This window comes from Colius striatus, chromosome 9, assembly GCF_028858725.1.
Source record: "Colius striatus isolate bColStr4 chromosome 9, bColStr4.1.hap1, whole genome shotgun sequence".
Classification (NCBI taxonomy): domain Eukaryota; kingdom Metazoa; phylum Chordata; class Aves; order Coliiformes; family Coliidae; genus Colius; species Colius striatus.
Genome location: NC_084767.1, coordinates 12,453,731 through 12,477,937, shown reverse-complemented (window position 1 = coordinate 12,477,937; position 24,207 = coordinate 12,453,731). Strand labels below are relative to the sequence as shown.

Genomic DNA, 24,207 nt, shown 5'->3' with positions numbered 1-24,207 from the left:
GTGGATAAATGGATAGATAGATAGATAGATAGATAGATAGATAGATAGATAAGAGACCTGCCTTTCTCCGGGGCACTCTGTCCCTTTCCCTAGCCGAACCCGGGCTGCTGCCGAGACCGATTGTTTCCAAGCCGGTTCCTGCAGCTCGTTTCCGTGACTTGCAGGTTGGCCGCTCGGTGTTTCGCTGGTAGCGGCTGCCCTCCGCCGGTAACAAGCCGGGATTGCAGCAGCCAGGGCCGAGGCGGCCGGATCCCACCCCTCTGTCTCTGCTCCCCCATGGGCAGAGCTCCGGGCAGGGGCCAACTTTCTTGTGGACAAAGCCCCCTGCATTTAAGTGAGACCAAGGTGTGCCCAAGTCTCATCACCTTTTGAGTTGAGCTTGAGCACATCATGTGTTTATATTTGTGCTCATGGACTTGGGGCTGTTTCTGCCAGCCCTCCCCATCACTGGTGGGATCCAGGAGCTTTAACATAAAAATAGTTTTAACTTCCCTGCTCCCCCAGGTTGATGGATGGAGTGAGAGAAGAATCTCGACATCAGAGGTGGGCTGTACCTGTTTAGGGATAAACTCTTTGAAAAGTAGACTAGCTGTCATTCAGCTAATTCATTCAGCAGTACTTGCTAAATATGTTGCTTTTATATTAGTTTATTCAATAATCCTTCATTATGTGCAGTTATCTTTAGTTGCTCTTCACTTTTTCATTGCCAGTGTATCCACCTCATTAATAAATGTGATATTGACTTAAGGATATGACTGTTGCCTAAACAGTGAATAAACCCTTGCTGATTTCTCTCCACAGGATGAATACTTTCTGTTCTGAGTCTCCTTTTAGAGTACCTATGTTGCTGATCAGCAGTACTGTGCTTGCCAAAACATCACCTGGTAGGAAGGTGGCTTTTCACAGCTCAGTTTGGACAAGAAACAACAGGTATTTTAAAAAATCAAATAAATAAGTAGTCCAGATACAAGGGTACCTCAGGACACTGAGAGCCTAAACTTCACTTCCCAAGAAGGTTGCTGGTAACCATGTATTTCTGGGAACGGTTTAGCTGTGTCAGAGACACAAAGAGCATCCTGTGATCATCCTGCCTTGTCTGCAGTTGCTGGATTTTAAACAGAGGGCATAAAAAGCCTTTGTTTTCATCCTTGTGAACATCCCAAAACAGTATGACTCTGCTGCTTATCATAGGCCAGAATTCTCTAATGCTGGGTTTATACAATCCTTACCACTTAGCTGGATTTGCTTTGGTTTATGAACAGTGCCAGCCACTTAGTTAACCACTGCACTGATCACTGTGCCTTAAGAAGCACTAGACATGAAGTGTGGGGTGATCCCCCTCATGTTTGCTCATCTCTCTGGTCACTTGTGACACAGGTAAACATGACATCTCCCTTGATCTCTCTTTCTCCTTTCAGAGCCTTCAGTTCAGAAGCTCTGTTTTTCTTCCCAGTACTGACCACAGTGTCCATGAGGATGCACCTAAATCACTTTTCCATTTCCTCCCTTTTAGGTGGGACTGAGCCAGGTGTTTCCACTTTCACCTTCTCAGTATGTTCATGGCATCCAAGGGTTTCAGGATTGGGAACTTGGCTTGAGGATGGGCCAAGCCTGGCATCAGGAGACAGAAACTTGGGCACTAGCGTTTGCTTTCTGTTGGCATTTCATCCCGTTAAACTGTCTGAGATGCCAGAATCCCTTTGGCTTGCTGCTGCCTTCTGATAATTTTCTTGTTCAACAAGTGTAAGGAGGGGCATTCTGAGGGACAAACATGGAGAAGAAGAAACCTGGGTCCTAAGCCAGACACTGAGAAGGGCAGAAGGACAGGCACAAACCCAAAGGACTATGTCTCTGCCTTTCTTCCTCCTACCTTACTCTCATGCCTAATTGGTTTGTTTCTTCCTTATTTATTCCAGTTGTGGCTCCTTTCTGATCCACACACCTGCTGAGACTTCAAACTGCATTTACTGCCCTTCCTGCATTTCCCCAGAATTGCTCATACCCTTTACACTCTGGCTGATGAGATCTCTCCCTTTGATAATGCCCATTCTGATTCTTTTCTTACATGTGCAATACCAACAAGCTCCTCCTAGATTGCCTTCAGGGTTGTCTCAGTCCTTACCCTCTTTGATCAGCCTTATTAACTGAATAGGTTAATGATTATCCTTGCTTGTCCCCTCTTGCACAATGATTTTCCTTCCTCTAGTCATTGTCATCCATCCTTCTGCTCTTTCTTTCTCTCCTTCACTTCCAAACCTGCTTCTCAGTTGAATCCCCATTTCTCTTCTCAGATGACCAGGTAGATTTTCAATCAGCCCATCCAAGGCTGACCTCTCCCCATATCCTTTCCTTCCTGGCCTGTCCATTAAGCAGAAAAATGTGTTATTTCTCTGCCCAGAGCAGCATAGAATCTGGCTATTTCCCTCTTCCTTATTATGTTGCTTTGCTGTTTTCCTTCAGTCACTACTACTCGTTATCTCCCGGTAGCCAACTGTAGAAACATTCTTTCACAATATTCAAGTTTCTTGCCCTTGAACATGAAAAAAATCTTACTAGATGTCATCTTCCCCCACAGAATTCATCAACTTACAAACAGAAATTAAAGCATCATTTGTGAGCCATTTGAAATCTCAGGCCACAAGAAGACACATAGTTCTAGGGAGTTATTAGGAAAATTGCTGCATAATTGACCTGGGAGTGAGATTGAAGATGAAAAAAAGAGAATCCCACTAAGAATAAAGTTTATAAAGATGAGAATAATTGCTTAGGTGGTTTCCAAAGGTATCTGTAGCAGCAGAGTGTTGAAGCTGAGAGGATTTCTTTACAAATGAGCAGTGGGATTGTGGTGGCTAGAGAGAAGAGAGTAAGAATTGAATGCTTTCAAAAGATGTAGGATGGAAAAGGTCTGGGTGGATATCTGGCTGATGTCTGTCCAGTGTTATCTTCAGAGGCTGAAGAGTGCAGAATGTCTTTGAGAAGGTGTATGACATCAGGGAATGTCCCTTCAGTATTCAAAGTTGGAAGGTATGCAGGAGAGATTTTAGAGCAGATAGCCTCACAAAATAATGCCAGTAGAATGAAGTACTGCTATCTAGGAATAAAGATGAGCCCCGTTCTGTCCAAGGAGAAGGAGCAACTTTTCTGCCTCAGTCAAAACAGCAGAGTCCTGACAGTAAAGGAGTCACTGGACCAAGAATTGATCTGAGATCTATCTGCAGTGGACTCTCTTCTTTAAGACAGTCCTTGACAATCCACTGATCCAAGAGGTGGTGGAGGTTTGTGCTGCTACTAGTACTGAACCGGCTCTTAATTTCAGATTCTTTTAGGAGAGGCCATACAGCAGTTGGAGATCTCCTCCTGAAACTGAAAATATTCAAAACTCTGAGCCTCCCGCAGATAGTTTGGGCTTGAAAACGACTCGCTTCTCTCTCTGGCTTCTGGAAGATGTAGTGCAGAACTCGTGAGCCATGTTTGCCCACACCTCTCATCTTTGGTAAGTGCATTTGACAGAAGGTTTCTGTAGGACTCCTAGACGTCCTGCTTGCCTGGATTACTAGTGCCAAGCTAATTTCTCAGTAAGTACTAAGAAAATGCGGGTTTTTGCTAAAGAATTCAGGTGGGCATCGTCATTTGTCCTCACAATAGGAGGAACCGAACGGAGGAGGTGGATGCTGAGACTCGGGGATGGGCGCCCATGTGCAGTTCCTGCGTTGGACGCTCAGTGCCACTGTTGCTCAGTGCTGTGTGTGTGTTTGTGCTACTGGGCGGGAGCTCCCGAGCAAGGGAGAGACCAGTAAGCATTAGTCGGCTGCAGCATGGCTGACATTAGCTGAAAGCCCAGCCGAAATGTTCCTCTTGTGCTGGAACACACTTTATTTCCAAGCCTTTCCAAGGGATATTCTGGGAACTGCCACATCAAGAAACGTCTGGGAACGCCAGGAGCTGAAGGCAGAACCCGGGGATGTGAAGGAAGGAGACGGTCTCCCAGGTCCATCCCTGGGGGATTTGGGAGGATTTCACTGCAGGTCTGGGGTGAATTGGTAAGCATCGACTTAATACTGCGAGAAATAAACGTTTGTATTTAACGGTGATGGTGAAAGCATTAACTGGCCTGAACGCAGAGAAGAGGAGGCTGGTTTATCTCTCAGAAAATGAATAACAAAGAGGACACGTACCAGCGAGATTTACGGTACAGCGGAGAGACGGAAGGCTGAGAAGGATTCTCCCGGCTCTCTCCTCATGCTTGCAGACAGAGGAGGCTGGTTTATCGCTCGGAAAGGGAACCACAAAGAGGACATGTACCAGTGGGACTTACAGTACGGCAGAGAGACTGAAGACTAGGAAGGATCCTCCCGGCTTTCCTCATGTTGGTATCCAGCGGAGAGCTCAGGGGTGCAGTTCCGAAGGAAGGCTGGGAATTCTAGTGCTTCCTGAGAGAGAAGAAATCCGAGCTGGAAGCCGGCTGGGTCCGAGAGGATGGGAATACTGGTATTTCTTTGCACTCGGGCGTGGACACCACAGTGACTCGGGGAAGAATCTGTGCAGCTTCTCCTCCCAAGCCAGGCTCTTCTCGGGGTGTACTGAAGTGGATCTAGGGGTGAGGAAGAAGTCTTGGGAGAGGTGCAGGGGGGGAGGGGGGAGGCGGAGGCACAACAAAACTCAACATGAGATATTCCAGGACCTGAGCCGAATACATTGCTGTAGCTTTTTTTTTTTCTGACGTTAATATGCGAATCTCGAAGTAAAGAGGAGAAGCTGTTTTCCATCATTTTGAGCTACCTTCTTAGAATAAAGACATCATCACTAAACCCCAAACCGGAGAAGCCTGCAACATCAGTATGTCCTCAAGGAGATGTATAAATTCTCTGACACTTTCATGCAAATTACATTCTTCTTATAGCAAGAGTTCCTTTGTCCTAGAACAATATGCCTTCGTCTGTATACTTGCTCCTTTTTTCAACTCATACACGTACATGTTACTGGTGACTCAATGGAACACACCAGCATTTCCTATCCAGTGGTGCACGGTAAGTGACCCTCTTTATTTTGTATTTCTCTAAAACCTGAAAGAATATGACCTTCAGTCTAAGAACAGCATCTTCCTATGTGCAAAGACACTATGACAGGCAAGAGCTCAGTTAAGGATCACTGTTGCTCTTACAACCTTCTACACCTGAATCTGAAGGACATCATTCCCTTCAGAAATGAGGGGAACAACAATTACCAGGTTACTGAGGTCAGATGGGCAGTGTCTATGGAAACTCTTAGCTTGTTCCTGTGCCCTGCTGTGTAGCAGTGGCAAGGATTAGGTAACAGAGAAGCAAATACACCTTACTGTCTCAGAGGTGCCAGGAGCTGAGCAGGAGCACAAAGCAAGTGGATTCCAGGTGTCACTTATTTTTGCGTGACACGAATGAGAGAAGAAGCCACGATCCCAACACATCTAGTGCTGTACTTGGTCTATGGTTAGTTTTACATCGAGTTTTTGTGTTGATAATCGTGACACTAACTGGAGAGATGGACATGGCTGCAAGGGAAGAAAAGGAAGAAAGAGCTGAGCTGGCCTTGATGTAAGTTCCACTTTTGGATCCTGTCATACTTCCAAGTCAAGGGTGATATGAAGAAAACACACTAAAAGAATGGCTACATCTTGCAAAGTAGCCACAATTCTGTGGAATCAGTCAACCCTGGTTGTTACTTTTGTCTGCTGATACAGTCAAGAATTATTTATTTTTAAATGAATGAAGGCATCAGTGGATTTCTAGGACTTCATCTGATGAGTATTGTCTGACAGCGCCAGCCCTTTAGCAAACAAAAGCGAGGGAAAAACACCCAAGGAAATTAAAGGAAAGGTGTCAAAACCAAGGAGTTTAGAACACTTTCTGTATTTAGAAAATATTGTGGTTCCTTTTATAGTCAAAGTTTAATTAAAATTGCTTGAACTAAAAAAGTAGTGCAAGCTCTGTTTTGTTTTCTTCCTCCTTTTTGGGGTTTCTTTTGTTTTTATCTTCTGATCTTGAGGCTGATCTTGAAGGCAGCGGTGCGCATCTCCATTGTCCGTTGTCTCCATGAGCTCCTGCTCTTTAGCACTCGTGTATCTGTGGCTTTAATTAGTGACCTCTCCTGTTAGACTCCCACGCTTTTGTATTATACAGCTGTTGGCGGTATATCCTTGTAGAGCTACCGCAGTTAAGTTTTTGTTCTATAAAGTATTTCAGAGGTGAAAAGACTGTAGACCCCAAATCATGGAAAAAAGTTGGAGCATTTCTTTGTCTGTCTATGTCTGGAAACACAGAAAGACGTAGAGATGTGCCGCTTAGGCAAATGGATTAGTGTTAGGATAATGATTGGATCTTTTATTCAAAGCCTTTTACAGCCCCAACGATATTGTTTAAGCAGCATTAGGATGGTGTGTCCTAGAAGAGAATGACCATCCCAGTGCAGTGGTGAGGTAGGGTCATAGTGAAGCATTTACTTATGGGACCTCTACCTGTCATCTCCCTGATGCGTTCAACGCTGATGCTTCGCTGATCCACCTCGCTGGCTGACTATCCTGTGCTCCATCAAAAGTAGAGAAGGAAATTCCTGCAGGGGACGGGGCAGACCTTGCAATGCCTGCGCAACAGGGAAGAAACCCAAGTGCTGCGTTTGGAAAGCAGAAGGAACAGGACCTATTCCCGTTTGCGACGCTGGGTGGGGATGTTGGCCACAGACCGACAGCTTTTCCTGCCCGAAACACCATTGCAGGCACCGGCAGACAAAAAGCAGCCGAGTCAGTTGCAGGGAGAGGGCGGCGGGGCACGGAGCCGGCGGTCGCGGAGGGTTTGCGAGCCTCTGAGCCCGGGCTATCTCCCCTCACCAAGCCCGCTCCGCCTCGGGCGCGGCACGGCGATGCCGGGCAGCAGGGAGGACGCTGGATGGCTTTTCTGCGGAGGGATGGCGTGCGGCAGCCGCAGCGGACGCAGCAAGAGGCAAGTGCTGTTGTTTATTCTGGGCGTTTGCGTGTGTCAGAGCGCGGCCGAAAGCCTCCGCTATTCTCTGGCGGAGGAAATGGAGAGGGACTCCTTTGTGGGCAATATTGCCAAGGACCTGGGCGTTGCTCCGAGCCAGCTCGCGGCTCGCAAAGCCCGCGTTGTGTCCGAGGGGAACGAGCAGCTTTTCCGCCTCAATCAGAACACCGGGGTGCTGACGGTGACCGAGTCGCTGGACCGAGAGCAGCTCTGTCCACAGAGCGACACCTGCATTCTCTTCTTTACGATGTTCTTTGAAAATCCACTGCAGCTGGTCAGAGGGGAGGTGGAGGTGCGAGACGTGAACGACAACTCCCCCGTGTTCCCGGAGAAGAATATCATTATAGAGGTTCCCGAAACGATATCTCCTGAGTCCCGTTTCCCCCTGGAAAACGCCCGTGACAAGGACGTGGGCAGCAACGGCTTGCAGAACTACAGCCTCGAATCCAACTCGTATTTCACCCTCTCTCTAGGAACAAGGAAAGATGGAATAAAGTACCCAGAGCTCGTCCTTGAGCGGCAGCTGGACAGGGAAGAGAAGCCGGAGCTGAATTTAGTGTTAACTGCAACCGACGGGGGCTCGCCACCCAGGTCGGGCACGGCTCAGATCCGGGTCACCGTGCTGGATGCCAATGACAACGTCCCTGTCTTTAGCCGAGAAAACTACGATGTGAGTCTGTACGAGAACAGTCCGTGGGAGCAGTTGGTGGTCAGAGTAGCGGCCTCGGATTCTGACGAAGGGACGAACGGGAAAGTGCGATACTCCTTCAGCCAGATACCAGATAGGTCCCGAGATCTCTTTGAACTGAATCCCGACACCGGGGAGATTCGAGTTGCTGGAGAGCTAGATTTCGAGGAAGCAAAAATGCACGAGATGGTTGTGAGAGCGACTGATGGTGGGAGTCTCTCTGGGCACTGTAAAGTGCAGGTGGAGGTCCTGGACGCTAACGACAACGCCCCGGAGATCATGCTCACCTCCCTCACCGCCTCCATTCCCGAGGACGCTCCGCCACGCACCGTCGTGGCTCTTTTCAGAGTGCGGGACCGCGACTCCGGCGATAACGGCAGGACGGAGTGCGCCATCGACGCCGACTTGCCCTTCAGCCTCAGCCCCACTTTCGAGAACTACTACGAGCTGCGAACAAACGCGGCGCTGGACAGGGAGCGCACGGCAGCCTATAACATCAGCATCACAGCCACGGACTGGGGCTTGCCGCGGCTCAGCTCCTCGGAAACGCTCTTCGTGCGGCTCTCGGACGTGAACGACAACCCCCCCAAGTTCACCCAGGACGTCTACACCATGTTGGTGACGGAGAACAACAGCCCCATGCTCCGCATCGGCAGCGTGAAGGCCACGGACGAGGACGCGGGAAGAAACGCGCGCGTAAGCTACGCGCTGGTGCGGCAGGAGGGCAAGGAGCAGCCCGAGGTGTCGGTGAACTCGGAGAGCGGCGACGTCTACGTGCTGCGTCCGCTGGACTACGAGGCGGTGCGCGCGTTCGAGGTGGCGGTGCGCGCTGCCGACGGCGGGTCGCCGCCGCTCAGCGCCCAGGCGGTGCTGCGCGTGGTGGTGCGGGACGACAACGACAACGCGCCCGTCGTGCTGCACCCGGCCGCCGAGCCCAGCGCGCAGGCGGCGGCTCCGTTGGAGCTGGTGCCGCGCTGGGCGCAGGCGGGCTACCTGGTGGCCAAGGTGGTGGCGGTGGACGCGGACGCGGGGCAGAACGCGTGGCTGTCGTACGAGCTGGCCAAGGCGACGGAGCCGGCGCTGTTCCGCGTGGGGCTGCACAGCGGCGAGGTGCGCACGGCGCGGGCCGTGGCCGAGCGCGACGCGCCCCGGCAGCGCCTCGTCGTGCTGGTGCGGGACCGCGGGCAGCCGCCGCGCTCCGCCAGCGCCACCCTCGGCATCGCGCTGGTCGACGGCTTCTCCGACGCCCAGCTGCGGGCGGGCGACGAGGCGCCGGCCGCGCAGCTCGACGACCCGCTGACGCTCTACCTCGTCGCCTCGCTGGCCTGCGTGTCCGCGCTCTTCCTGGCCACCGCCGTGGCCGCCGGGGCCGTGAGGCTGCGGCGGGCCCGGCGGAGTGCGGCCGACAGCTTGCCCACCTTCCCGCAGCCGGCCGCCGACAGCGACGCGGGCTCCCTGCCCCGCAGCTACATCTACGACGTCTGCCTCGCCGCCGGCACCGTCAACAGCGAGTTCCGCTTCCTCAGGCCCCTCTTCCCCTGCCTCCCCGCCGGCCTGCCCGCCGCGCCGCCCGAGCAGCGGAGCTCGCTGTGCTCGCAAGAGCCGGCCAACCTGGGCGAAGACGGCGACTGGGCTGCACAGGTGAGGGTCGTGTGTGGGCCAGGGCCGTGCGGGGAGCGGGAAGGGAGAAGGGCGGGTGTGTGTAGAGGATAGGTGTGGTGGTATTTCTTTGGTCAGTAAGGATTCTTCGTGCATCATATCTGCTGGTGGAGCAGCCACTGGGGCATGAAGATAAGGCACAGAGCGGTTGGCGGGGTTCATTGCACTCACAGTTGTCTCAGGGGAGAAAAGCATGCATCTAGATACTCTAAAGCAGCTTTACTACTCATGAGAGTCGTTTTATCTGGGGCTCTCTCCAATTCCGTCCTCAAACCCGCAATCGTCTGCAGTAGTGCCTTTGTGATGTGCACAGTGGAAGATGGTTTCTGGCTTTATATTGTCTCCAATCTAGACAGAGACCCACTGCCTCTTTCATTCTCCTGTTTAGCTCTGAGTAGTGTGGATCCCCAACTCAAGACTTCTGTAAGAGCTGTCCTCTAAGCTACTACCTGCTGCTTGCCTTCTTTTAATGCCCAAATGACAAACTCCAGTCTCTGTTCTTTGCAGGGCAGAGTTCCCCTCTCCGAAAACATGGCTCCCACTCCCGCAGCAGCAGCTTGTCTTGCAAACCGTGCCGTGGATGTAGGTGGCCCTTCTGATCAAAGCCCTTGGTTCACCCTTCAGTGAGCAGAAAGACAAGAATGTTCATCTTCCGAGGGAAAAGAGAACAAAGAGGAAAAAGACCGAATGAAAAAGTACCAGGGAGATACAATGCTTCTGCCTGAGAGTTAAAAAGCTCTCACCCCTTGAGCAGTACTTTGCTCATGAAGTTTTTGTGTTTTATCCTTGTGCTCTGAGTCGAGGAGAAGGACTCTTGCATGTTGACTACACTGAGCCTTGGTGTGTGCTTGTGACAGTGTCCCTGCTTCTGCATCTTATAACAAATACTGAGTGCTGGTAGCTGATGTTCAAGATCACCTTTTCCCACTTCACCTTTTCTCTCTTGCTTTGTTGTTTCTGGCTTTCTTGTTGCGTTGGTTGGTTTGTTTTTCTTATGAAGAAGACTCTTTAAGAAGGTTCTAATTTTCTGTAGGCTTTTCAGTACCATGACATGCAGATATTAGGTAAACTAAGTGATGTTTACTAGGAATTTCTTAACAACAAGAAGCGAATTATTACATTAGAACTGTCTGACATGGGTAACCAGAAGACTGTAGGTTCTCCCTATTGTAAAGAGTGGGCTTTCATCAATGTATTTTTGTTCTTATTGAAACCTAAACTTGAAATGAACATTTCAAGATGTTTGAGTGTAAGGTTGCAGAGAATGGGTCATATTATTTGTCGTTTTTAAGTCAAAGAGGCCTTGCCAGAACACTTCAGACACTGTATGTTATAAGGCGTCAAACAGAGTTTGCATTTCTTCTTTGTAGTCGAGAATTATGTAGAAGGTAATGTGATATTTGCAGTTGCTCACACATTTTCAGTTAAATTCCTGATGACAGAAAACAATAGAACCTCGTTGGAACTCCCTGAGATGAATGTGCTTTCTCGATGACAAATTATTTACATTCATGGCCGAGGAAATATCTCAGAGGGAACTTCCCTGTCATCTCCCTGGCACTGGCTTTTGCATTCAGCACCAGTGCTTCTGTGACCCGCCTCGATTGCTCCCTATTTTTAAGTTCTTCAACAAGAGGAGAAGAGAAATAAAACTCTCGCAGTTATCCCCTGGGAGGGGAAGTTCTTGCAGTGCTTATGCACCAGAGAAGAAACTCAAGACCTGCAGCAAACCCCAAAGCAGCAGCCCTTTCCCGGTTCAGAAGGAAAAGGAACTATTCCCGCTTGCGACGCTGGGTGGGGGTGTTGGCCAAGACCGACAGCATTTCTGCCCGAAACACCATTGCAGGCAGCGACAAACAAAAAGCAGCCGAGTCAGCTGCCGGGGAAGGGCGGCGGGGCACGGAGCCGGCGGTCGTGGCGGGTTTGCGAGCCTCTGAGCCCAGGCTTCCTCCCCTCACCAAGCCCGCTCCGCCTCGGGCGCGGCACGGCGATGCCGGGCAGCAGGGAGGACGCTGGATGGCTTTTCTGCAGAGGGATGGCGTGCGGCAGCCGCAGCGGACGCAGCAAGAGGCAAGTGCTGTTGTTTATTCTGGGCGTTTGCGTGTGTCAGAGCGCGGCCGAAAGCCTCCGCTATTCTCTGGCGGAGGAAATGGAGAGGGACTCCTTTGTGGGCAATATTGCCAAGGACCTGGGCGTTGCTCCGAGCCAGCTCGCGGCTCGCAAAGCCCGCGTTGTGTCCGAGGGGAACGAGCAGCTTTTCCGCCTCAATCAGAACACCGGGGTGCTGACGGTGACCGAGTCGCTGGACCGAGAGCAGCTCTGTCCGCAGAGTGACACCTGCACCCTCTTCTTTAAGATATTCTTTGAAAATCCGCTGCAGCTGGTCAGAGGGGAGGTGGAGGTGCAAGACGTGAACGACAACTCCCCCGTGTTCCCGGAGAAGAACATTGTTATAGAGATTCCCGAAACGACATCTCCCGGGTCCCGTTTTCGTCTGGAAAACGCCCGTGACAAGGATGTGGGTAGCAACGGCTTGCAGAACTACAGCCTTGAGTCGAACTCACATTTCTCCCTCGTTCTCAGAAGAACAAAGGACGGGATAGAATATGGAGAGCTCGTCCTTGAGCGGCAGCTGGACAGGGAAGAACAGCCAGAGCTGAGTTTCGTTCTAACAGCTACTGACGGGGGCTCACCACCCAGGTCGGGCACGGCTCAGATCCGGGTCACCGTGCTGGATGCCAATGACAACGTCCCAGTATTCGACCGGGAAGTCTACGAGGTTCGCCTGGCTGAGAACAGCCCCCGGGACCAGCTGGTGGTCAGAGTCACGGCTTCGGATCCTGACCAGGGGGCCAACGGGAAAGTTAAGTATGCTTTCAGCGAGATACCAGAGCGGTCCCAACAGCTGTTCGTGCTGAATCCCGACACCGGGGAGATTCGGGTCGCGGATGACTTGGACTTTGAGGAAACGAAAATACACAAGATGGTGGTGAGAGCGGCCGACGGCGGAGGTTTTTATGGACATTGCAAAGTGCAGGTGGAGGTCCTGGACGCTAACGACAACGCCCCGGAGATCGCGCTCACCTCCCTCACCGCCTCCATTCCCGAGGACGCCCCGCCACGCACCGTCGTGGCTCTGTTCAGCGTGCGGGACCGCGACTCCAGCGACAACGGCAGGACAGAGTGCGCCATCGACGCCGACTTGCCCTTCAGCCTCAGCCCCACTTTCGAGAACTACTACGAGCTGCGAACAAACGCGGCGCTGGACAGGGAGCGCACGGCAGCCTATAACATCAGCATCACAGCCACGGACTGGGGCTTGCCGCGGCTCAGCTCCTCGGAAACGCTCTTCGTGCGTCTCTCGGACGTGAACGACAACCCGCCCCGGTTCACCCAGGACGTCTACAGCATGTCGGTGACGGAGAACAACAGCCCCATGCTCCGCATCGGCAGCGTGAAGGCCACGGACGCGGACGCGGGAAGAAACGCACGCGTAAGCTACGCGCTGGTGCGGCAGGAGGGCAAGGAGCAGCCCGAGGTGTCGGTGAACTCGGAGAGCGGCGACGTCTACGTGCTGCGTCCGCTGGACTACGAGGCGGTGCGCGCGTTCGAGGTGGCGGTGCGCGCTGCCGACGGCGGGTCGCCGCCGCTCAGCGCCCAGGTGGTGCTGCGCGTGGTGGTGCGGGACGACAACGACAACGCGCCCGTCGTGCTGCACCCGGCCGCCGAGCCCAGCGCGCAGGCGGCTGCTCCGTTGGAGCTGGTGCCGCGCTGGGCGCAGGCGGGCTACCTGGTGGCCAAGGTGGTGGCGGTGGACGCGGACGCGGGGCAGAACGCGTGGCTGTCGTACGAGCTGGCCAAGGCGACGGAGCCGGCGCTGTTCCGCGTGGGGCTGCACAGCGGCGAGGTGCGCACGGCGCGGGCCGTGGCCGAGCGCGACGCGCCCCGGCAGCGCCTCGTCGTGCTGGTGCGGGACCGCGGGCAGCCGCCGCGCTCCGCCAGCGCCACCCTCGGCATCGCGCTGGTCGACGGCTTCTCCGACGCCCAGCTGCGGGCGGGCGACGAGGCGTCGGTCGCGCAGCTCGACGACCCGCTGACACTCTACCTCGTCGCCTCGCTGGCCTGCGTGTCCGCGCTCTTCCTGGCCACCGCCGTGGCCGCCGGGGCTGTGAGGCTGTGGCGGGCCCGGCGGAGCGCGGCCGACAGCTTGCCCACCTTCCCGCAGCCGGCCGCCGACAGCGACGCGGGCTCCCTGCCCCGCAGCTACATCTACGACGTCTGCCTCGCCGCCGGCACCGTCAACAGCGAGTTCCGCTTCCTCAGGCCCCTCTTCCCCTGCCTCCCCGCCGGCCTGCCCGCCGCGCCGCCCGAGCAGCGGAGCTCGCTGTGCTCGCAAGAGCCGGCCAACCTGGGCGAAGACGGCGACTGGGCTGCACAGGTGAGGACCGTGTGAGAGCCAGGGCCGTGTGGGAGGGGGAACGGAGCAGCGCCTGTGTCTGTAGGGGATAGGTGGGATGGTGTGGCAGATTCTTCGTGTGGCAGAGCTGCTGGTGGAGCAGCCACTGGGGCGTAAGTAAAAGGTAGAGAGCCGGTGGCTGGGTTCATTGCACTCACAGTTGTCTCAGGGGCGAAAAGCATGCACCTAGATACTCTAAAGCAGCTTAATTTCTCGTGAGAGTGTCGTTTTATGTGGGCCTCTTGCCGTCTTCAATTGCTTCCTCCAACTCCTGAATGATTCGCAGTAATGCTTTTGTGATGTCCACAGTGGAGGATGGTTTGTGGCTTTACATTGTCCTCAGTCTGATCAGAGACCTCACTGCCTTTTGCAGCCTGCTGTTTGACTCTCAGTAGAGTGTGTCAGCCATGCAGGACTGCTGTAGGAGCTGTCGTCTAAGCTTCCTGCTGCTTCCTGTTTTTTTTCAACGCAGAAACCACAACTTCCCCTCTCTGTTCCTTGCAGGGCAGAGCTGCCTTTTCCGAGAACACCGCTCTCAGATCTGCAGCAGCAGCTTGCCCTACAAACCGGGCCATGGAACCCAATGGCCCTTCTGATCAAAGCCCTTGGCTCACCCATCAGTAACTGAAGTGAAAGACAAGCATGTCCATCCTGCGAGAGAAAAGACAACAAAGAAGCCAAAGACCGAATGAAAAAGCACCAGGGCGGGACAAAGTTTCTCTCTAAAAGAAAAATCTCTCTCACCCCTTGAGCAGTACTTTGCTCATGAAGGTTTCTGATTTTTCCTTGTGCTGTGAGTGGAGGATTGTGTTGCATGTTGACTACACTGAGCCTTGATGTGCTTGTGACAGTGCTCCTACTTCTGAATATTAAGGAAAATATAGAATACTGGTAGCAGGTGTTCACGATCACTTGTCCCCACTCCACCTTTTCTCTCTTGCTTTGTTGTTTCTTGCTTTCTTTTTGGGTTGGTTGGTTTGTTTTTCTTATGAAGAGGACTCTGTAATAATCTCTTAATTGTCTGCAGGCTTTTCAGTACCATAACAACCAGATATTAAGTAAATTAAGTGATGTTTGCTAGACATTCCTTAGCAACAAGGAGCTACTGGTTACATGGGAACCGGCTGACACTTAACCTGAAGATTACAGGTTCTCTCTACTTTAAGGAGTGAGTTTTGATCAATTTATTGTTCTATTTCTTCTTTCATTACCACACTTGAAATGAATATTTCAAGACGTTTGAGTGTAAGGTGCTAGAGATTTAGTCATACTAATTGTGATTTTGAAGTCAGAGGCTAAAGCCTTGGCAGAAAACTCCGGGCACTGTACATTATAAGGCGTCAAATAGCGTTTCCCTTTTTTCTTTGTAGTAGAGAACGGTCTAGAAGGTTATGTGATGTTTGCAATTGCCCACACATTTGTCTGAGTCAAATACCTGAGGATAAAACACAATAAAACCTCCTTGAAACTTTGTGGAAAGACTGTGCTTTCTCGACGATCGATTGTTTACAGTCACAGCCGAGGAAATATGTCACAGGGAGAACCACTACCATCTGGATTAAACTCTCTTGCACGAGCTCTCGCATTCAGTACCGGTGCTTCACTGACCCGCCTCGCGTGCGACATGTCCCGAGGTCTTCAAAAAACGGATAGGGGAAGGAAACTTCTGCAGTGCATCCCGTGGAAGAGGAAGTTCTTGAAATGCTTAGGCACTGGAGGAAGAAACTCAAGAGCTGCGTTTGAAAGGTGACTGTGGCGAGCAGGGAAGCGAGAGGCTGAGTCGCGCTCTGTGTGCGTGAGCGACCCGCTGATGCGCGAGGGGAGCAGCTCCCCTGCGCCTTTGGCTTCGCTTTGGCTGCGAGACAGAGCGCGGGTTCAAGATGCAAAGCCAAAAGCAGCAGCCGTTTCCCGACTCAGAAGCAACAGGATCTATTCCCGCTTGCGACGCTGGGTGGGGGTGTTGGCCACGGATCGACAGTATTTTCAACCCGAAACGCCATTGCAGGCACCGGCAGACAAAAAGCAGCCGGGTCAGCTGCCGGGGAAGGACGGCGGTGCACGGAGCCGGCGGTCGTGGCGGGTTTGCGAGCCCCTGAGCCCGGGCTATCTCCCCTCACCAAGCCCGCTCCGCCTCGGGCGCGGCACGGCGATGCCGGGCAGCAGGGAGGACGCTGGATGGCTTTTCTGCAGAGGGATGACGTGCGGCAACCGCAGCGGACGCAGCAAGAGGCAAGTGCTGTTGTTTATTCTGGGCGTTTGCGTGTGTCAGAGCGCGGCCGAAAGCCTCCGCTATTCTCTGGCGGAGGAAATGGAGAGGGACTCCTTTGTGGGCAATATTGCCAAGGACCTGGGCGTTGCTCCGAGCCAGCTCGCGGCTCGCAAAGCCCGCGTTGTGTCCGAGGGGAACGAGCATCTTTTCCGCCTCAATCAGAACACCGGGGTGCTGACGGTGACCGAGTCGCTGGACCGAGAGCAGCTCTGTCCGCAGAGTGACACCTGCACCCTCTTCTTTAAGATATTCTTTGAAAATCCGCTGCAACTGGTCAGAGGGGAGGTGGAGGTGCGAGACGTGAACGACAACTCCCCCGTGTTCCCGGAGAAGAACATCGTTATAGAGATTCCCGAAACGACATCTCCCGGGTCCCGTTTCCCTTTGGCAAATGCCCGTGACAAGGACGTGGGCAGCAATGGCTTGCAGAACTACAGCCTCGGCTCCAACTCGTATTTCACCCTCTCTCTAAGAACAAGGAAAGATGGAATAAAATACCCAGAGCTCGTCCTCGAGCGTCACCTGGACAGGGAAGAGCAGTCGGAACTGAATTTAGTACTCACGGCAACCGACGGGGGCTCGCCACCGAGGTCGGGCAAGGCTCTAGTCAGGGTCGTTGTGCTCGATATCAATGACAACGTCCCGGTATTCGGCAAGGATATCTACGAAGTGCGTCTCTCCGAGAACAGCGCCCGGGACCAGCTGGTGGTCAGAGTCACGGCGTCGGATCCTGACGAAGCGTCCAACGGGAAAGTAAAGTATGTTTTTAGCGAGATACCAGAGCGGTCCCAGGAGCTCTTCGAGCTGAACCCGGACACCGGGGAAATTCGTCTCGTGGGCGACCTGGATTACGAGGAAACCAAAACCCACATGATGGTGGTGAGAGCTGCCGACGGCGGGGGTTTGTATGGGCATTGCAACGTGCAAGTGGAGGTCCTGGACGCAAACGACAACGCCCCGGAGATCATGCTCACCTCCCTCACCGCCTCCATTCCCGAGGACGCCCCGCCACGCACCGTCGTGGCTCTGTTCAGCGTACGGGACCGCGACTCCGGCGACAACGGCAGGACGGAGTGCACCATCGACGCCGACTTGCCCTTCAGCCTCAGCCCCACTTTCGAGAACTACTACGAGCTGCGAACAAACGCGGCGCTGGACAGGGAGCGCACGGCAGCCTATAACATCAGCATCACAGCCACGGACTGGGGCGCGCCGCGGCTCAGCTCCTCGGAAACGCTCTTCGTGCGGCTCTCGGACGTGAACGACAACCCGCCCCGGTTCACCCAGGACGTCTACAGCATGTCGGTGACGGAGAACAACAGCCCCATGCTCCGCATCGGCAGCGTGAAGGCCACGGACGCGGACGCGGGAAGAAACGCGCGCGTAAGCTACGCGCTGGTGCGGCAGGAGGGCAAGGAGCAGCCCGAGGTGTCGGTGAACTCGGAGAGCGGCGACGTCTACGTGCTGCGTCCGCTGGACTACGAGGCGGTGCGCGCGTTCGAGGTGGCGGTGCGCGCTGCCGACGGCGGGTCGCCGCCGCTCAGCGCCCAGGCGGTGCTGCGCGTGGTGGTGCGGGACGACAACGACAACGCGCCCGTCGTGCTGCACCCGGCCGCCGAGCCCAGCGCGCAGGCGGCAGCTCCGTTGGAGCTGGTGCCGCGCTGGGCGCAGGCGGGCTACCTGGTGGCCAAGGTGGTGGCGGTGGACGCGGACGCGGGGCAGAACGCGTGGCTGTCGTACGAGCTGGCCAAGGCGACGGAGCCGGCGCTGTTCCGCGTGGGGCTGCACAGCGGCGAGGTGCGCACGGCGCGGGCCGTGGCCGAGCGCGACGCGCCCCGGCAGCGCCTCGTCGTGCTGGTGCGGGACCGCGGGCAGCCGCCGCGCTCCGCCAGCGCCACCCTCGGCATCGCGCTGGTCGACGGCTTCTCCGACGCCCAGCTGCGGGCGGGCGACGAGGCGCCGGCCGCGCAGCTCGACGACCCGCTGACGCTCTACCTCGTCGCCTCGCTGGCCTGCGTGTCCGCGCTCTTCCTGGCCACCGCCGTGGCCGCCGGGGCCGTGAGGCTGCGGCGGGCCCGGCGGAGCGCGGCCGACAGCTTGCCCACCTTCCCGCAGCCGGCCGCCGGCAGCGACGCGGGCTCCCTGCCCCGCAGCTACATCTACGACGTCTGCCTCGCCGCCGGCACCGTCAACAGCGAGTTCCGCTTCCTCAGGCCCCTCTTCCCCTGCCTCCCCGCCGGCCTGCCCGCCGCGCCGCCCGAGCAGCGGAGCTCGCTGTGCTCGCAAGAGCCGGCCAACCTCGGCGAAGACGGCGACTGGGCTGCACAGGTGAGGACCGCGTGAGGGTCGAGGCCGTGCGGGGAATGGCGAGTGAGCAGTGCGCGTGGTAGTAAGTTACGTGTGGCCTGTTTTTTCCTAGATCAGTAGGGATTCTTTCTGCGTGGGGGTTGATGTTGAAGCCTCTGGGACATGAGGAAAGGACACAGCGCCTGGCGGGGTTCATTGCACTCACAGTAGTCTCAGGGGAGAAAAGCATGCACCTAGATACCCTAAAGCAGCTTTACTGCTTGTGAGAGAGTCGTTTTATCTGGGCCTCTTACCACTTTCAATGGCTCCTTCTGACTCCTCAACCATTTGCAGTAGTGCCTTTGTGATGTCTACATTGGAGGATGGTTTCTGGCTTTACGTTGTTCCCAATCAGATCAGAGGCCCCACTGCCTCTTGCAGCCTACTGTTTGGCTGTCGGTAGAGCGTGTCACCCACGCAGGGCTGTTGTTAAGAGCTGTCCACTAGGCTCTAGTTGTTGACTGGTTTCCCTTAATTCCGAAACGACAACTTCCCCTCTCCGTTCCTTGCAGCGCAGATTGTCCTTCTGCGAAAACATGGCTCCCAGAGTCGCGGCAGCAGCTTGTCCTGCAAGTCGAGGCACGGAGATCACTGGCCCTATTGATCAAAGCTCTTGGCCCACCCATCAGTAAGTGAGAAGGTAGACAAGCATGTGCACCCTCCGAGGGAAAAGACAACAAAGAGGCCTAAGACCGAGTTAAAAAGCACCAGGGAGGTACAAGGCTTCTCAGAGAAAGAAAAATCTCTCTCACCCCTTGAGCAGTACTTTGCTACTTCAAGGTTTTTGTTTTTTCCTTTTTCTGTGGGTGGAGAGGGCTTTGTTGCATGTTGACGACACTGAACCTTGATGTGCTTGTGACAGTGCTCCTGCTTCTGAATCTGAAGAGAAGTATAGAATAGTGGTAGCTGATGTTCAAGATCACCTTTACCCACTTCACCTTTTCTCTCTTGCTTTGTTGTTTCTGGCTTTCTTGTTGCGTTGGTTGGTTTGTTTTTCTTATGAAGAAGACTCTAAATAAGTTTTCATTTTCTGTTGGCTTTTCAGTACCATTACAATTGGATATTAAGTAAATTAAGTGATGTTTGCTAGACATTCCTTAGCAACAAAGAACTGCTTATTACATGGGAACCGGCTGACATAACCAGAAGATTACAGATTCTCCCTACTTTAAGGAGAGAGCTTTGATCAATATATTGTTCTCTTCTTTCATTACGTAAACTTGAACATTTAAAGATGTTTTAGTGTAAGGTCCTAGAGATTTAGTCATACTAAATGTGATTTTGAAGTCAGAGGCTAAAGCCTTGGCAGAAAAACTCCGGGCATTGTAGGGCATCAAATAGCGTTTCCTTTTTTTCTTTGTCTGAGTCAAATATCGGAGGACAAAAAATAATTGAAACTTTGTGGAATGACTGTGCTTTCTCGACGATCGATTGTTTACAGTCACACCCGAGGAAATATGTCACAGTGACCACCCCTACCCTCTGGATTAAACTCTCTTGCACGAGCTCTCGCATTCAGTACCGGTGCTTCACTGACCCGCCTCGCGTGCGACATGTCCCGAGGTCTTAAAAAAACGGATAGGGGAAGGAAACTTCTGCAGTGCATCCCGTGGAAGAGGAAATTCTTGAAATGCTTAAACACTGGAGGAAGAAACTCAAGAGCTGCGTTTGAAAAGCTGACTGTGGCGAGCAGGGAAGCGAAAGCCTGAGTCGCGCTCTGTGTGAGGGAGCGAACCCACTTCTGCGCGAGGGGAGCAGCTCCCCTGCGCCTTTGGCTTCGCTTTGGTAGCGAGACCGAGCGCGGGTTCAAGATGCAAAGCCAAAAGCAGCAGCAGTTTCCCGACTCAGAAGGAACAGGACCTATTCCCGCTTGCGACGCTGGGTGGGGGTGTTGGCCACGGATCGACAGTATTTTCTGCCCGAAACGCCATTGCAGGCACCGGCAGACAAAAAGCAGCCGGGTCAGCTGCAGGGAGAGGGCGGCGGGGCCCGGAGCCGGCGGTCGCGGCGGGTTTTGAGCCTCTGAGCCCGGGCTATCTCCCCTCACCAAGCCCGCTCCGCCTCGGGCGCGGCACGGCGATGCCGGGCAGCAGGGAGGACGCTGGATGGCTTTTCTGCGGAGGGATGGCGTGCGGCAACCGCAGCGGACGCAGCAAGAGGCAAGTGCTGTTGTTTATTCTGGGCGTTTGCGTGTGTCAGAGCGCGGCCGAAAGCCTCCGCTATTCTCTGGCGGAGGAAATGGAGAGGGACTCCTTTGTGGGCAATATTGCCAAGGACCTGGGCGTTGCTCCGAGCCAGCTCGCGGCTCGCAAAGCCCGCGTTGTGTCCGAGGGGAACGAGCATCTTTTCCGCCTCAATCAGAACACCGGGGTGCTGACGGTGACCGAGTCGCTGGACCGAGAGCAGCTCTGTCCGCAGAGTGACACTTGCATCCTCTTCTTTACGATGTTCTTTGAAAATCCGCTGCAGCTGGTCAGAGGGGAGGTGGAGGTGCAAGACGTGAACGACAACTCCCCCGTGTTCCCGGAGAAGAGCATCGTTATAGAAATTCCAGAAACGACATCTCCCGGGTCCCGTTTACCTCTAGAAAACGCCCGAGATAAGGACATAGGCAGCAATGGCTTGCAGAACTACAGCCTGGGCTCCAATACACATTTCACCCTCTCTCTAGAAACAAGGAAAGACGGAATAAAATACCCAGAGCTCGTCTTAGAGCAGCAGCTGGACAGGGAAGAGCAGCCGGAGATGAATTTAGTCCTCACTGCCACTGATGGGGGCTCACCACCCAGGTCGGGCATGGCTCTGATCCGAGTCGTCGTGCTGGATGCCAATGACAACGCCCCGGTATTCGGCCAGGAGGTGTATGAGGTGCGTTTGTCCGAGAACAGTAGCCGGGACCAGCTTATGATAAGAGTTACGGCCGCAGATCCCGATGAAGGATCCTACGGGAAAATACGGTATGCCTTGACACAGATACCGGATAGGTCCCGAGAGCTCTTCGAGTTGAACCCTGAAACTGGGGAGATACGTGTTGCAGGTGACCTGGATTTCGAGGAAGCAAAAAACCACGAGATAGTGGTGAGAGCGACAGACGGCGGAGGTTTGTATGGACATTGCAAAGTGCAGGTGGAGGTCCTGGACGCTAACGACAACGCCCCGGAGATCGCGCTCACCTCCCTCACCGCCTCCATTCCCGAGGACGCCCCGCCACGCACCGTCGTGGCTCTGTTCAGCGTGCGGGACCGCGACTCCGGCGACAACAGCAGGACGGAGTGCGCCATCGACGCCGACTTGCCCTTCAGCCTCAGCCCCACTTTCGAGAACTACTACGAGCTGCGAACAAACGCGGCGCTGGACAGGGAGCGCACGGCAGCCTATAACATCAGCATCACAGCCACGGACTGGGGCGCGCCGCGGCTCAGCTCCTCGGAAACGCTCTTCGTGCGGCTCTCGGACGTGAACGACAACCCGCCCCGGTTCACCCAGGACGTCTACAGCATGTCGGTGACGGAGAACAACAGCCCCATGCTCCGCATCGGCAGCGTGAAGGCCACGGACGCGGACGCGGGAAGAAACGCACGCGTAAGCTACGCGCTGGTGCGACAGGAGGGCAAGGAGCAGCCCGAGGTGTCGGTGAACTCGGAGAGCGGCGACGTCTACGTGCTGCGTCCGCTGGACTACGAGGCGGTGCGCGCGTTCGAGGTGGCGGTGCGCGCTGCCGACGGCGGGTCGCCGCCGCTCAGCGCCCAGGCGGTGCTGCGCGTGGTGGTGCGGGACGACAACGACAACGCGCCCGTCGTGCTGCACCCGGCCGCCGAGCCCAGCGCGCAGGCGGCGGCTCCGTTGGAGCTGGTGCCGCGCTGGGCGCAGGCGGGCTACCTGGTGGCCAAGGTGGTGGCGGTGGACGCGGACGCGGGGCAGAACGCGTGGCTGTCGTACGAGCTGGCCAAGGCGACGGAGCCGGCGCTGTTCCGCGTGGGGCTGCACAGCGGCGAGGTGCGCACGGCGCGGGCCGTGGCCGAGCGCGACGCGCCCCGGCAGCGCCTCGTCGTGCTGGTGCGGGACCGCGGGCAGCCGCCGCGCTCCGCCAGCGCCACCCTCGGCATCGCGCTGGTCGACGGCTTCTCCGACGCCCAGCTGCGGGCGGGCGACGAGGCGCCGGCCGCGCAGCTCGACGACCCGCTGACGCTCTACCTCGTCGCCTCGCTGGCCTGCGTGTCCGCGCTCTTCCTGGCCACCGCCGTGGCCGCCGGGGCCGTGAGGCTGCGGCGGGCCCGGCGGAGCGCGGCCGACAGCTTGCCCACCTTCCCGCAGCCGGCCGCCGACAGCGACGCGGGCTCCCTGCCCCGCAGCTACATCTACGACGTCTGCCTCGCCGCCGGCACCGTCAACAGCGAGTTCCGCTTCCTCAGGCCCCTCTTCCCCTGCCTCCCCGCCGGCCTGCCCGCCGCGCCGCCCGAGCAGCGGAGCTCGCTGTGCTCGCAAGAGCCGGCCAACCTGGGCGAAGACGGCGACTGGGCTGCACAGGTGAGGGCCGTGTGAGAGCCAAGGCCGTGCGGGGAATGGGAAGGGAGAAGTGTAGGTGCGTGTCTCTGGTCTGAAGGATATGTGGGGTGTTGTTTCCTTGGTCATATGGATTCTTCCTGCGTCGGAGCTGTTGGTAGAGGTGCTACTGGGGCAGGAGGAAAGGGCAGAGAGGCTCTTAGAGACGCTGGCGGGTGACTTGCACTCGCAGTAACTTCAGGGGACAAAAGTACCCACCTCAATACCCCAACATTAAAGCAGATTTACTGCTTATGAGAGAGGGATTTTATCTGAGGCAGTTGCCATCTTCAGTCACTTCATGAGACAAAATTTTGGCAGTAAGGCCTTTGCTATATTCCAGTGGAGGATGGTTTCTGGCTTTACATTTCCCCTTTCACATTAGAGTCCCACTGTGTCATTGAACTTCACTCTTTGCAGGGCAGAACTCCCTTCTCTCAAGACTCGGTTCCCAGACCCGAGGTAACAACTTGCCCTGCAAACCGGGCCATGGAGATCAGTGTCCCTTCTGATCAAAGCCCTTGGCTCACTCATCAGTGAGGAGAAGGACAAGTACGTCGGTCCTCCTAGGAAAAAGAGAAGAAAGAGGCCAAACACTCAGTTAAAAAGTATCAGAGGCGTATCAAGCTCCTCCCTGAGAGAAAAATAGCTCCCACCCCTTGGGCACTACATCTCTCTTGAAGGTTTTTTTCGTTTTTCCTTGTGGTCTGGGTGGACAAGGATTGTGTTGCATGTTGACTACACCAAGCCTTCATTTGTGCTTGTGACAGTGCTGCTGCTTCTGCATATTAAGTGAGATATAGAATACTGGAAGTACATTTTCAAGATAATTTATCATGTCACTTTTCCTGTGTTGCTTTGTTGTTTCTTTTTCTTGGCTTGGTTTACATACTTCTTGTGGTTTTGTATCTGTACTAAAGACTTCATTTTCTGCAGCCTGATCAGATATTGGCCAAGTAGCTATTAGGTGAACTAAGTGATATTTGCAAAGGAATTCCTTAACAACAAGCAGCAGCTGATTACGTTAGAACCCGCTGACCTATGTAACCAGAAGATTCCAGGTTCTCCCTACTGCAAAGAGTTGGCTTTGATCAATTTCTTCTTTCTTTTAATAAATTACACTTGAAATGAACAGTTCAAGATGTTTCAGTGTAAGCTCGTAGAAAATTAGTCATATTATTCATGGTTTTTAAGTGAAAGTGGCTAAAGCCTTGCCAGAACACTTCAGGCATTGTAA

General features: G+C 54.7%; 4 protein-coding genes across 4 annotated transcripts; all 4 read left to right on the top strand.

Annotated features, from left to right (window-relative positions):
* Positions 1-6,891: 6,891 nt before the first annotated feature.
* On the top strand, positions 6,892-9,984 carry LOC133626114 (protocadherin beta-15-like). Its single transcript, XM_062002783.1, has 2 exons — positions 6,892-9,339; positions 9,865-9,984. Exons 1-2 carry the CDS (start codon positions 6,892-6,894, stop codon positions 9,982-9,984), a joined length of 2,568 nt encoding a protein of 855 aa, XP_061858767.1.
* Positions 9,985-11,289: 1,305 nt separating this feature from the next.
* LOC133626113 (protocadherin beta-16-like) lies at positions 11,290-14,437 on the top strand. The gene is made up of 2 exons (XM_062002782.1): positions 11,290-13,795; positions 14,318-14,437. The coding sequence occupies exons 1-2, from the start codon at positions 11,348-11,350 to the stop codon at positions 14,435-14,437; spliced, it is 2,568 nt and encodes an 855-aa protein (XP_061858766.1). The 5' UTR covers positions 11,290-11,347.
* Positions 14,438-15,623: 1,186 nt separating this feature from the next.
* Positions 15,624-18,425, top strand: LOC133626112 (protocadherin beta-15-like). Its single transcript, XM_062002781.1, has one exon. It carries the CDS (start codon positions 15,624-15,626, stop codon positions 18,423-18,425), a length of 2,802 nt encoding a protein of 933 aa, XP_061858765.1.
* A 2,043-nt stretch (positions 18,426-20,468) lies between these two features.
* On the top strand, positions 20,469-24,102 carry LOC133626058 (protocadherin beta-15-like). Its single transcript, XM_062002404.1, has 2 exons — positions 20,469-22,955; positions 23,391-24,102. The coding sequence occupies exons 1-2, from the start codon at positions 20,508-20,510 to the stop codon at positions 23,508-23,510; spliced, it is 2,568 nt and encodes an 855-aa protein (XP_061858388.1). The 5' UTR covers positions 20,469-20,507; the 3' UTR covers positions 23,511-24,102.
* The last annotated feature ends 105 nt before the right edge of the window (positions 24,103-24,207 follow it).